A 14,186-nucleotide genomic window follows, 5' to 3' on the forward strand; every position below is an offset into this window, starting at 1 on the left:
CCCAAACCCAGAGGAGGGGACCCAGGAAATGCAACCACAGAGGAAGACATGAAGAGCCATCCCAAAACCTTTCTGCAAGGGACAACACAAATGTAGTCACTTCTTGCTATGGGAACAATCCTGGATTTAGGTGCTGGCTAGTCATTTATCATTATTTTCTAGTAACAGACAGCCATGTGTGGGTCTGGGTGATTATACCTCTTTATTGATATAATTTCTGAGATTTACATATAGTTATAAAAAATCCATAATGAAAGAATAAAATCCCCACATATTTTGTATCTTACTTGTTCTCCATAAGTAGTCCAAAAGATGCCAGGGACAGAATGATAAAGCCAATTCTCAAGAGAACTGTTCCCTGTGATAACATCTGTTAAAAGGCAGCAAAAAATTCATGTAGAGTAATTTTCTAGAGAGAAATGGTGTTTTTACAGAACAGTAGCTTGAACTTACTGAGTGAAGCAAGTGTCCCCTTTTAAAGTAATTTGCTACTTTAAATTTTAAAGAAAAAAAATCTGCTATGGATAGCACTCATACCTGGAGTAACCATGTTCACAGTTGGTTCCTGAATACTGTATTAATGTTGAATGTTATCCCCTTCTGTCCTATGTTGTTTTTCCCCAAAGTTATTTGATTTGCTTTTGACTCTACTCAAGAGGGAAGAAACTTACTTCTAGAAAAAAATCCCAGCAACTTGGTCTTTAAATTTCATATTATGTTACCAGGTCTTTACAATAGCCATCTTTGAATCCCACTGGATACAAATGCCAATGTACTGGTGAGAATACCAACTCACATGACATAATCATGTTTAAGATGAAACAAAATTAATGTTTTCCCTTCATGACAACTCGACACTTGGTTCCCAAGTCAGCAAAACTTTTTAGCTCATATCATTAACTTCAACCAGACTTAAAACACTTTTAAACATTAACATGTGCATGAGTATTTAGATGAATCGCAGCATGAGGACTTCTGTCCTTAAAATTTACATCAAAATGACATAAACAAAATTCAGAAAAACAAAAATTATTTTGATTGTAAAGTTTTAATTTTTAAAATTTGTTAAATACCGCCTTTGAAAATCAAATATTTAATCAGTTTCCTTTTTTCCCTCCCTGACTTTGTTTCAAATATTAGTTTTGAAAAGCTTTTAGTTTTATTTTATTAAAACAAAAAAACCCCAGAAGTATTGGACCTGACTGAGTTACAGAAATCCTTTCTGCTTCAGCAGCAAAAGAGTTTATGAACAGCATCTTGCGCTTCATTTGCAGGCATTGGAAAAATAAAACTCCACAAATGTCTGCCCTGATTTCCATAAATCCCATTCAGTGACATGCCCAACTTCCTTCGGTCATGGCCCCAACCCCTCAAAGAGATCTAAGGTAAGTATCTGTGAGCATGGGAGGCCACAGGAGGATACTCTCAAGTTTTACAGCTGTGTGAACTTAGAGTGCCCATGTTTGCAAAAGACATCAAACCACACATTCAGTCTGGGCGAGTTTTTGTTGTTTTACTGAAGCATCACAAACACCTACTTAGATATCCTCAACAGTTATTGAACAAAGAAAACTCAATCCCAGCAATGAGCAAACTGAACAGCAGCCTCACCAGTTTACAAGCCAGAACACAGTTCTCACAAATGACACCTGTCAAGCCACTCTGTTGCACAGATTTGTGCCAGGTGAGAATCAAACTTATTACTGCATTTCCACGTTACCAATCTGTTCCATTCCTCCTTAGATAAATTTTTCACTGTTAACAATAGGAGTAATTTGTTTTGAAGTGGCAAAATGTTTGGACAGAGCTTTTTTGTAAAAATCAGGCATGTAAAAATCATAAATTCTATTTGAATTTAATTAAATGAGGAGTACTTTAACTGCTCATCTAGCCATACTGAGTTCAACTTCCACTTCAGCTTCCTGTACAATCTGGGTCATACAAAAATTCAAGAAGTGAGCAAAGAAAAATATGATTTGGCACAGGCATAAGGGAACTCAAACATAAATTTCTTAGAAATGCTTTGACAGGCTTTTCAAAGATTGCTGTTTGTCTAATAAAAGAGTTTTCCAGGGAACAAAGACCAAAATTCAAGACTTTTCTCCTTAAAGACTGTCCTCACTTTTAAGTTGAAAAATTTCACCTTTTTAAAAGTCTACTTATTCTTGCCAGGTGGGTCTGATTTTTCTTTGTTTCCACTGTGATGTACCAGTTCCTGCAGACTGCCTGAAAAATGCTCCCAGAGTGGTAGAACACTAGAGAAGCAAGGTTTTGTATCTTCTTAGGCAGGAAAGAGAACTAAGCATCAAATCCAGATTTCCATCAAGTCATGGAGTAGCTACATTACAATATATGGCTAAAATGACACTTTGTGGAAAATGAATGAAACTGCAATGTTTTCATACAAGTGCTAATACCTGTCCTCAGGAAGGATTCAACAGTACATGCTATGAATGAGCAAGGGTGTCCCTAGTTTCCAGTTTTAAAGAGCTGCATGATTTCAAACTTTTCTGCCCTTCAGTGATCCCAAGCTGTCTAGCTTGTTCCCAGGCATCTGGGTTTCCTTGTGACTCCAGCTGCAGAAAACTGATAGAAGCAGGTAAGATAATGCTGATTCATTCTACCTGCCTTTAAGTTCACTGAAGTGCCCTAAAACCTGTTATTAATGTAAGCTTTTGCTGAAACTTGTGGAGAGAGCACACTGGGAATGTGGGGATAAGCTAAGCACTTCAGGAATTCCATTTCTTGCCATTAGTTAGATTGCAGCCTAAGGACTACATTTGGTACTGCATTAAGAGTTGGATTTGAGTGGATGACGGAAATGCTTCCCAAAACCAGAAAATTTTGGGTCATATTTTAGTGGTGGTTTTACCTATAACTTCTATCAAGGACTTTTTTTTTAGCTTAAAGATATACTTTAATTTACATTACTAGAACAGAAAAAGAATTAAAATTATCCTCCACATATATCTAACACGGAAGAATAAAGAACATACTAAGAACTTGACAGGAAATTAATAAATTTCAGATCAGTCTTAAACATGGAGTTCCAGAAATAAAATGGAAACAGAAATACATTTTAATGTCTGTTCGTAAATCAGAAGAACTGAAGCAACCTAATAACTTTTTAAAAAATCAAACTCAAATGTAAACAAGCCTTTATCTTTAAATGGTTAAAATGCTATATGAGGTTCTTTGGCATAGTAACTACCTGAGCCAGGTGTGATCATATTTTACAGACTTGTTTTTTCAGGCCAATTTCCATTTCTCTTCAGACACACTCCTACTTGACCTATACTATTTTGAACACTAGCTATTTGTAAAACTCCCTATGGTGAGCATGCACTCTGGCCCAGAATGTGAAGGACTGGAGGACTCTAAAGCACAACCAGCAGATCCTGGGTAATTTCAAACTGGCTATCATCAGATTCATGCAAAAGCATGGCACTGTAATGCCTGAGCACAGTGTGGCAGCCTTCCACTTCCCAAAACATCAGCTTTTGGAGTGGTCAAGGGTGAGGCAGAAATCCTTACTGGGAATCATTAAGATAGAAGGTGCAAGTTACCCTTCCCTGTAGGTACACACACCACATTCACATACAACAAAAAAATTTCCTCATTTGTACTGCTAGTCAAGGATTGCCAAGAAATTTTCAGTGAAATACACCATGATGCCATTGGGAATAACATCTTTTATAAAACCAGCCATAGAGTGTAATTTTTACCACTGTTAGTTTGCTTCCCTAACTTTCTCTTACAGTTTCAGTGATATAGTAATATGCTGCCTTGATTCTTTTATTTGCTTTCAAACATGTATCACCCTATGAAGTGGATGCTGGCAGCTGAGGCATCCATTTTCTAGGCATTACTCTACCAAAATCAACAAAATAGTCAGTGGGTTATATCATTAAACTAACATCATATATTAAATCTATGCACTGCAAACAGCAGAGCAAAAAGAATGCGCCTTTTACACCTTAATTAGTGTTAGCATCCTTGTTCCACCCAAACATAGTATGCATGGATGTATATATAAAATAAATGAGTATTTATATACTGGAGTATTTGTATAAACAGAGAAGCATGTGGGACCACAGCAGGTTCCCCAATTACAAGTCAGCCACAACTCTGCAATGTGGTTATTGGCTCCAATCAAGCAGAAAAAAATATTTCTGTTGGAATTTCATTTCATTTAAAGCTTTAAAAATATCTTTGAGCCTCAAAAATTGGGTGGGGGGGAGGAAGAGGATTATAGAATTTAGTAAGAAGTTTGCACGGCTTTGTAATCAATGGAATGCCATAGCATTAGTATTTTATGGTTTTTTAGTAATGAAGAAAACTAATTCATTTAAACAAAGGAAATGTTATTTCAAATATATATTTAGATAAGCATTGAAATATTCAAAGTTGACTTTTTATACTGCAAAGAACTAGGTTGCCTTTGGAAGAATAACATGGATGCATTTTCTCATTCTGATTTGTCCAGTGCTTCAAAAGAACTTCTAGGAATGATGTCAACACATTTCATAAGTTAACAGTTGCCCTGATCTCATATATCAGATGATCAGATACATTCAAATTAGAAATGCTAATATGATGCTATGAATTTTTAATTGTTAGGTGTCGTTATCTGTATGAATTTACCTTAGAATTCCTAGAAAAACAAAGTTAATTCTTAGCAATATTACATACACTGTACTTGGTGATGTCCTACTGAATGGATACAGTAGTTGTGTTCTTAAGTTTCAAGAAATCTATCTATTTCCATCTAATTGAAACTGTTCACATATTCATATAATTATAGGCACAGTAAATGTTATAGTATCTATTAACAGTAAAAAAAAAAGACACTGCAAAATGTGTTTAAGGTGCACTTCACTTTGATTTATATGATACCTGAAGTTCTGGAGCTATGAGACTTTTGCTTTGAATGTACTGCAGTTTTACACTCCTAGCACTCTCTCTGGGACTGATCCAAATCCCATTTCTTCAAGGAGCTTTGGATCAGATCTAGATGTTCAGAGCTCAGAAAGCAATTTTTATTCGCTGGATGTAGTGCAGATTACTATACAGAAAACAAACACTGCATGCTCTCTCCTGTGGAAAATATATATTTGTTCTTTCCTGTTTTGCTCTTTTCATAAGTTAAATGTAGGTCATTCAGACAGAAGGTATATGGTTGCTCTTTATGGATAGAGAAATTTAACACTTCTACAGGGCGTGAGACCAAACACTGAGCAACTGTAATCACTTGAGAAATGTAATAGCTGTGTGCTGTGTCTTATGGCTGTTATGAAATGGAACTTATACCTAAAGATGAGGAAAACAGTTAGTTTTCTCCATTTATGGAGCTATGCCACAGTTATGACATAATTCATAGCCAGACAGAACGTTCCAGTTGTATCCATAGACATTTCATAACTCAGTGTAGTGGAAAACTGATATTGAAGAAAGGTTTTTTGCCAAGTAAAGTTATTCATACACAAGCTTCCTTCTCATGACAGCTTCTCCACTGTACTGCAGAGCAATGCTGGAACTCTGCCTTGGGACCAGCACTTTCTACACCCACGCTGAAAGTTTATGTCCTGAGATGAGGTGCTTCCAGGCCCCTGTGCTCTCCTTATCCTTACTACCTTATTACCCTACAGTTTTGTGCAGAGAATTTTCTAGTTGTTTTTCTACAATAAGTTCATAAATGGAGGACCTTCAGGATGTTTCCTCCATGACTGAAAGAATTTAGTGATTATCTGGGGCTTGGGTGCTTTTTTCAACTTTATTACTTATTCTTAAACAGCTGCAATTACCAGCAGATAAAATAATGTGGACCATCCATTTTTCCTTCCAGGACCAGAAAAAGGCCAAAGGAAAAAAGAATAAAATAGAAAAAAAAAAAATCAGACTCCTTAGTTCTGGCTGCTAAAAGCAACAACATAGAGTAAAGAAAAGAAAAAAAAACCAAAAACAAACAATCCAAGTGCAAAATGAAACAAATGGAAAAAAACTCAAGCACAGAGTTTGATTCTTATGCAAATGTAGGAATATAGAAGTATTCTGGAAAATATTGCAGAGGTTTTTCTCAATACAGGAACATTAGCAGTCATGTATACTGTTTGACTTGTGTATTTTGGAAGTATTTATTCAAACCTTTGGCTTAATTTCCTGTCCTTATAATAGACTAAGCCTCAGATGATTTAGCAATCTCCTAATTCCTTGCAATTGCAGTGTGACCCTTTGCAGAAGTAAACATGGTACGTAGAATAACTCCATTCTAATCCAAAGGATATGCCTGAGGTAGCTTTTATATTATACCAGGAATGATACATCCTGCAGAGTCCAATGAGGTGGGCAGGGGACAGTGACCACTGTTGGCCAAGGGCTGGAGATTGCCAGGTGAGCATGCCAGGACAAGGCTAAAGAACTCAAGGGGCCTTTTGGGCCCCTCGGGTTCTTCAGCCTTGTCCTGGAATGTGGCAACGTGGGTGACACAAACACAGCAAGAGCACTGCTCTTTAACTAAGGGGGTCTTAGAAAGGGTTTAAGTAGAAGAACAAAGGACATTTTATCAAGCTAATAGAGTTTTGTGGTGTTTCTGTACATCTTGAGAGGTCTCTGACTTATTTGTGGGAATATTATATCCATTAAATCCCTGCTTCGTAACTACGAAATTTTAGCTTTAGTACATGAGGGAGAAAGATAGGAAGAAAAAAAAGGAGCTTGGAAGGATGTGAAACCTTGGAACCAGTTAATGTCTCATTTCTTTTAGGTGGACATGGCCTTGTGGCTCACCTGAACAGGCTGCTGGCTATCCATAGAAAAACTAGTCACCATGGAGGTCCCACCAGGCAAGTCTGTGGTGATAAATACATGCCTGTCTTTGCTGTGCTTCTATCAATGCTGTTGTATGTTGGAGACTGGAAGAAAAATTTGCCCTGACTTTGTGCTCCTCCAACTCTGAACTCCTGCTGACACCAACCTACCCATCTGCAAGCACTGGAAGGCCATTGCAAACTTCCTTCTGAAGTCTGGGCATCTAATGGTATGACCAATTTTAACATCTTAAAGCTCCATATTTTCAAGCCTTATCAGGTACTAAAAACTGTAGCAGACACATACATCTTCTAGGCAAATTATTTCTATTAATAACTGATATGGTTATTAAAAACTGTTTACTAAACAATATCAAATGTATATTTAATAGCATGGAATTATATATTTCACCATTTAGGCTAATTCTTTTACAGAAACTAGCTATTATTTTAGTAGTTCAAGTATATAAGGCTGTAGAGCTGCTGCCCAATCCTTTAATATTTAAACATGTTGTGTGTCATTGCTGTTAACAGGAGATATTATTTCATAAAGGAAGGAATTACTTACAGTCATAGAAGCAAGAAGTTCGATGTACAAGTCCACTATTACAGCAAAATGTACAAGTGCATAGCAATTAAGATAAGCTGGTACCCATGGATTGAAGGGAACTTCTTTTCCAGTGATCTGTATGAAGCAAAACAGTTACTTGCCTTCAAGAGTGATCTGCTCTGGGCGGTTGGTCCTTAATATTCTTTACACTTACAAACACAAAAGAAGTGACAGCTAATTGAAGAAAGATAATCTACTGTCAAACTTATGTACTACCTAGTTTGAGTCAGTTTAACTTTGAGTGTTTGTGCATGCCCAAAGCTGAAAAAAAAAAAAAAGGAAAAATTACTGTACTCCATAGAAAAAAAAAATTGAAAATCTCTTCAGGAAATGAATAATGAAAAAATAACTTAAAAAACCACGCTTTTTCTGTCAAATAAAAAGAAAAAAACCCCACAGTTAAAACATTCATTTCCTTCAGTTTCTTTTCCCAATTCATCTTCCCCCATGCTTTATGACTGCTAATTTGCTAATTTAAAATAGCATGTGTAGAGTTTCTAACATTGATCCAGTAGCATTAAGAGGCCCAAGTAAATTACACACAACTGAAAGCCTGTGCATGTTCTATTTACCACTGGGATTTCCTCAGGAAGGCCAAGTCTAGGTTTGCCTGGTCCCCAGCCTGGCCCTTTGAATATGACAGAAAGCTTATTGCAGAATCCAGGTGTGGCCCAAAACGTGTTCCAAATATGAGCCAAGGGACGTAACTGAAAAAAAAAGTAAGCAATTTTTCATTGTTCGCAAAATAAAGATTAATAAAACATTGTATTTTATTAATTTTTAGTTTTCAAATAAATAATTTTTCAAACTCTGTAAAGAGAATAAATTATAAATAGACAAAGACAGTTCAGAAAACCTGGCAAATAGGCAAAAGCAATATGAAGCCCTTGGTTAATTTGGTGAGGATTACAATGACTTCTCAGAGGAAAATTTGTTTTTCCATTTGTGTCTCCTGTAATCACTCCTGAGTATTTAGTGGCATATTGTACAGCTATATTTATGCAGTATGATTTGGTTACTGGGACCTTGAAATGACACACTCTCAGTAATGAAATTACTTAGTATCTGACTGAAATGGATATAATTGCACATCCTCCCACTTTCCAGCCATGACAGCCCTGACAGCAAATTTCTCTTTCTTTGAGACTCCTCCTCGGATGAACAATCATGAAAAGAAAATATGGACTCCACTGTTTCTCATGTTTTTGCAGAGAATTTTTACCTATCTTAAGTGAAACCTGAACCAATAAATCTAAGAAGCACCACGCTAATTAGTTTTCTTTTTTTTATTATATGCTTTTGTCTGTGTTTCGCTGTTTATTATTGCACTACAAAACACCTCATTCAGTCCGACACCTTATATATCACTGTTCTAATTATTTGTTAATTTTACTGTTATATATTTTCATGATTACTACAAGCTCTGCATACACTCAATGCAGTGAGTAGTAATGGCTGTCTCATAATGGAATACTGACGAAATTGTAGATAATGTAATTGACTGGTAAGCAATGCAAGGATGGCCTCAACTGTGCCTGAGAGAGAAGTTTCTTTTGAATATGACTGAATGTTGAAGATATCAGAACCAATTATGAAAACTATAGCACCTGGAGCATGATGGGATCAAATGAATTTACTGGATGTGTTAAGCCATATACAACTTTTGCATCTTCGGCCTCAAATGTTCCTGATGGAAGAAGAAAAAAAAGAATAATAAACAATCAAATTCAAAAGTACACATATTTTTTCCACCTTGATTTAGCATGACAGAGAACACCTCCTTCTACTTACCAAATATCCTGTCCCAGATAATAAGAGTGCCACCATAATTTTTGTCAATGCAGTAAGGATTTCTACCTATAATAGAAATCAACCAGAGACAAGTAATGGGATAAATAAGAATGCTAGGAACTGAATTATGAAGGAAAAAAATCATCATCTGCATCACTTTATAATCTAAACATAACTTTAAAAGAAAGCTAACCCACCACTCCTCACACTTCTATACATATTTCTTTTTTTCCTTCATAGCCTTATGGCTCTCTTTCTGTTCAGATTCAAACACACAAACCCAATGTGTCATGCCCAAAATTTCTTTGAAATTCCGAGACTAAAACCAGGTCAAAATTTATTTATAAAAGATAAACTAAAAAGCAAACAAAAATTATTCCATCAGTTTATACCTATGAAAATAGATTCTAAATACATATATGTGTAGTTATCTCATTAATATATCTGTCAGGTGTCTCTATCCTCTATGTCATATGTCTGATCCTGCACTATTAATTTCAGTTTGAGGAAAACTGATCCTTCTTTGTTTTCTAGGGAATGTATTTGTATATAAGTAGTCCTCTCAAAGTTATGAGTGAAGAAACATTGGTTACACATCCCTAAGTTTGTGGAGATAGTCTGGAGCAACTGCACAGTCCCTGGTCAGCTCTGTAATGATTTAGCTTGACTCCAGTCAGGATGAGAGCATCAGATTTACAGCTGAGCAAACAAGAGCAGAGTGTCTCCCTGACAATTACCACTAGTTGTGCAAAATTTAAGGAGTAGACACTTACAGCACAACCACTGTGGATACAGTGATCCTGACGATACAATAAACATTGGTAACATCCTCTGCACAAGTAACTCCATTTGAGTCTGTTTCAAACTGCTCTTCCATTCCCCCAATTTTTAAAAAACTTATTTTAAAACTCTACACACTAAGGACAGCTAAGGACATCTGTGAAATCCACTTCTGTGTCTCAGATACATTCATGACATTTTTCAGTATGCAGTGGAGTTATTAGTACAATTTACACATGCAGTACAGTATTGAAGCCCTCTGAATACTGATAAAAATCAACCATGCACTTCTGTGAAGTGAGATTTACCAATAATTCAAACAGGTGAAATCAAATTCCACTAAAATATTTAAAAGTTCTTCTAAGACCTAGCCATGCTTTTCACATATGCAGGGCTTGAATTTGAGTGCAAAAGCGTGTTTGTTGATGATTCAGTAGTCAGGGAAGGATGAGACATTTTTCTATCACTCTTCATACTTAGAAGCATTGAATTTTTTTCCTCAAAGTCTTCAAATTATTTAATGTTAACCAGACTTAATTTCTGATCAATAGTTAATCTTAAACATAAAAATGTTTAAAATAAATGTAAGTTCTGATTATATTATTTTTAAAAATGTGAAATTTCTAACTGAACAGGGACCACTTCTGAAGTAGAGGTGAAAATTAAAATCTTTATGTAAAACAAATTTTACAGAAAAATTTTAGTATATTACTATAACTATACAAATAGTGACCCTGAGAAAAACAAAAGGAATAAGAGGTTCCACTTTATCTTACCATGATGAACTCTGTGATGACTGGGAGTATTAAGTATCCATTCCAGAGGCCCAAGTTTGGTGATAACCTTAAAAAATGTAAAGTTTCAATAAACATGAAAATACTGTGTAAGACCAAGAAGAAATAAGGGAATGAAAAGAAGGAAAAGCTAAAGAGAGGATGTTCATCTTCTGGAGAACTGCATAAAAAGAAGTGAAGTATCTTTTTCTGAACCATATCACTCTATTACAGTTACAAACATTTTCATTAAAAACATTCAAATACAAGTTATAAATTAAATTTATTTTTGATCCAGAAGCTAATTTCTTTTGATCTAAAAGTGAATTGTTTTTATCTTTATTCCATGAGAACCTTGGAGAGAGTTGGCAATCATGAACTGATAACAGGACGGAATCACAGGGAAGAGATTGCCCCAGAGTAGTAAGCACTGGTGAGGCTGCACCTTGAGTACTGTGTTCTGTTTTGGGCCTCTCACTTCCAGAAAGGAAGCTGAAGTGCTGGAGCATGTCCAGAGAAGGGCAAGGAAGCTGCTGAGGGGTCTAGAAAACATGTCATGTGAGAAGTGACTGAGGGAACTGGGATTGTTTAGCCGGGAGAAAAGGAGGCTTGGAAGGATTTCACTGATCTCTACCTCCCTGAAAGGAGGTTGTAGTGACATGTGGGTCAGTTTCTTCTGCCATGTCTCAAATGAAAGGACAAGAGGAAATGGCTTTAAGTTGTGCCAGAGGAGATTCACATTGGATATTAGAAAAAAAAAATCACTGCAAGAGTGTTTAAGCATTGGAATACATTGCTCAGGGAGGTGGTGGAGTCAGTATCTCAGGAAAAATTCCAGAGGCATCTGGATGTGGCACTTGGGGGATATGGCTTAGGGGTCATTCTGGTGATGCTGGGTTGATGGTGGGACTTACTGGTCTTGAAGATCACTTACAACCTGGATGATTCCGTGATTCCATACAAATTGTTTCACTTATTTTTCTTATCCCTACTTGGGACTCAGTGCAGCTCTATGACACCAGTTTTGCAAACACTTTATGTCTGCAAATAGGTGCCATTCACCCAGAAACAAGCAGTCCTTCCCCCTTCAGTACATTTGACTGCTTGTTTCTTCTAACAGTAACCTTCTTTCACTCTGGCACAAATGCATTAACACAACAAACCTGACTGGGGAACTGATGCAAATCAAAACTGCTTTTGTTTTGTTTTTCTAAGTCAGTTTAACTAGATCAGTTTCTGATTTTGGTCCAATATATGGTCACTGTCATGAGCTGGAGGCGTGAAGAGACAGTTGACCAGCATCAATTCATCATGGAGCTACAATCTAAGGCAACTACATGACAGTATAGAAAGACAGCCTTGATCATTTTAGTACCAACCCAAAAATTATAGAAAATATCCATTGCCAAAAGCCACCTCTAGTGTTTCAAGCTTTGTCAGAAAATGCTGACAAATTAAGTTTGTGTCGGCAGGCTTTCTGCTAAATTAGGTACTCTCAGCTACTATGGAATTAGAGGAAAGTCAGCACTGACTTCAAATTTGGTGCTTTGGTTAGCTCAACAGAAGTGTGTGGACAAACAAATAAACAAATAAAAATTAACAAAATAAAATAAAAATAAATTAAAAAACAAAACATAAATAAATAAATAAATAAACAAATAAATGCTTCTGACTAATAATAGTGGAAGTATTTTCTTTGAACACAGCAACTATTCTTCAGTCTCAAACACAAATCCATCTGTCACAAATTGATGCAATCACTGGATGATCAAAAAGCACATCTATTCACAATATATTCTGAAACGGTATCTATTCACCATGTCTGATTATGGCCATAATGTCTTGCAATTAAAAGGAAGCAGGGGGCATTAAAGCAGTTAAATAAAAAAAAATGCTTAGACCTTAAGAAACAAATCCAAGAACCTGTAATTATTTTCCTTTTAGAGAATTGAATTAGTAAATTTAATACTCATACTGCCAAAAGGGGTGATCTGTAATATAATAATAGAAATAAGATAATAATAGAAAAAAAACCCCAATCAATATTTAGAGGGATAGTCATAACTCATGAGAGCAGATTCATTGATCAAAAAAGGATTTTCATTCCTTTAAGGTTTACAGAACAAAATCCTGAAATACAGCACTTCCATGTCTCCTTCATTTACAGTTCTGCAAGTGCAAGTAGATTTACATTCAAAAAGCAGACTTAGGATAGTCTTCAGATGCATTTAAATTGTTATCAATCAGTTGAAGATAATAAAAGGAAAAAGTAACATTTTTTCACTTTTTCTCCTCAATAACTGCAAAAATAATATCTACTTAATTGGTTAAGCAGAGAATTTCTGTAATTAAAGGAGTATAGAAATACAAAAATTCTTCACATACACAGAACTGTAATATTTGGACCATCTTTCTCAAAATCCTGCCCACACTTGACTGGAAAAACAGAATCCGGAGACAAGTTTGTTTTGTTTCATTTAAACCCAAAAGCCAAGGATAACATAAGCAGGATCAGCTCTCCCTCAAAATAAGTCCAAGTCTGAAAAGACCACCTAAAGGTAAGAAACGATCCATCATTCCTGCTAGTTCCATTTTCTGCCTTTCTCAAGCAGAACATCTCACTGTTTTAAGATATGTGAGATGTGACCATTAAATTAATTTAATCTGAGACAAATGTTTTGAATTGAACCTCAGCCCAGCACCTAAGAGAGCTCTGATTTATCTAATAGACCACAACTAACTTTGATCAAGTTGGTTTTAGGAGAATTTCAGCTCAATATTTTAACAGTTTTTCTAAAAATAAACCAAGTGTGCATTAGGAGAGCAGGGAATCAGTAAGGATAAGCAGTCTTCACCTTTATCCCACAGGTGAAGATAATAAGATTATAACAAAATGTCCTCAGAATGAATGCCTTCAGGTCTCAATATCCAGCTGGTTGAATTAAAATTTTAAAACTAAAATTCATCCTTTTGAAAATCTACACAGTACATCCTTCTGCTAAAGAAGAACTATTTGTCTTGGGACTCTCTAAGGACCTCAGGGTAAAACTTTATATAAATTTATATGCAGAACTTTAAATAAATTTTTCTGACTAATAATAGTGGAAGTATTTCCTTTGGATAATGAAACCGCTCTCACCCTTTAAAGAAGTCTTTCTTTGAGTGATGAAATTTAAAAATCTACTGAAATATCTACTCTATGTCTTAATTATTGATTGATACCTATTTTGAATAATTATTCACTCAAGGTCACCTTCATTGAAAAGACATTTTATTTTAGATGAAAATATCATCTGAGAGAACAATCACAACCACATGACTTTAAAGCTCAGAGGGTGCAAAGAGGGTGCAAAAGAGGGGGTGCAAAACTCTCTATCTGATGAAGCAAAAAGCTAGGATGTTGACATTAGCGATCCATAAATCAGT

At 35.7% G+C, this 14,186-nt stretch overlaps 1 protein-coding gene across 2 annotated transcripts in view; it reads right to left on the reverse strand.

The window, feature by feature from the left end:
* AGMO (alkylglycerol monooxygenase) overlaps positions 1-14,186 on the reverse strand; it is a 188,126-nt gene that overhangs the window by 79,102 nt on the left and 94,838 nt on the right. For both annotated transcript variants that reach the window (XM_009086013.4, XM_018909473.2), the window contains exons 6-11: positions 10,764-10,830; positions 9,208-9,273; positions 9,024-9,103; positions 7,989-8,123; positions 7,375-7,491; positions 288-370 (exon numbers count right to left, since the gene is read on the reverse strand). In XM_009086013.4, the coding sequence (XP_009084261.1) occupies positions 288-370; positions 7,375-7,491; positions 7,989-8,123; positions 9,024-9,103; positions 9,208-9,273; positions 10,764-10,830 (548 nt within the window). The remainder of the gene's footprint in view (positions 1-287; positions 371-7,374; positions 7,492-7,988; positions 8,124-9,023; positions 9,104-9,207; positions 9,274-10,763; positions 10,831-14,186) is intronic.

Source organism: Serinus canaria, chromosome 2 (genome assembly GCF_022539315.1).
Source record: "Serinus canaria isolate serCan28SL12 chromosome 2, serCan2020, whole genome shotgun sequence".
In the NCBI taxonomy this organism is placed as follows: domain Eukaryota; kingdom Metazoa; phylum Chordata; class Aves; order Passeriformes; family Fringillidae; genus Serinus; species Serinus canaria.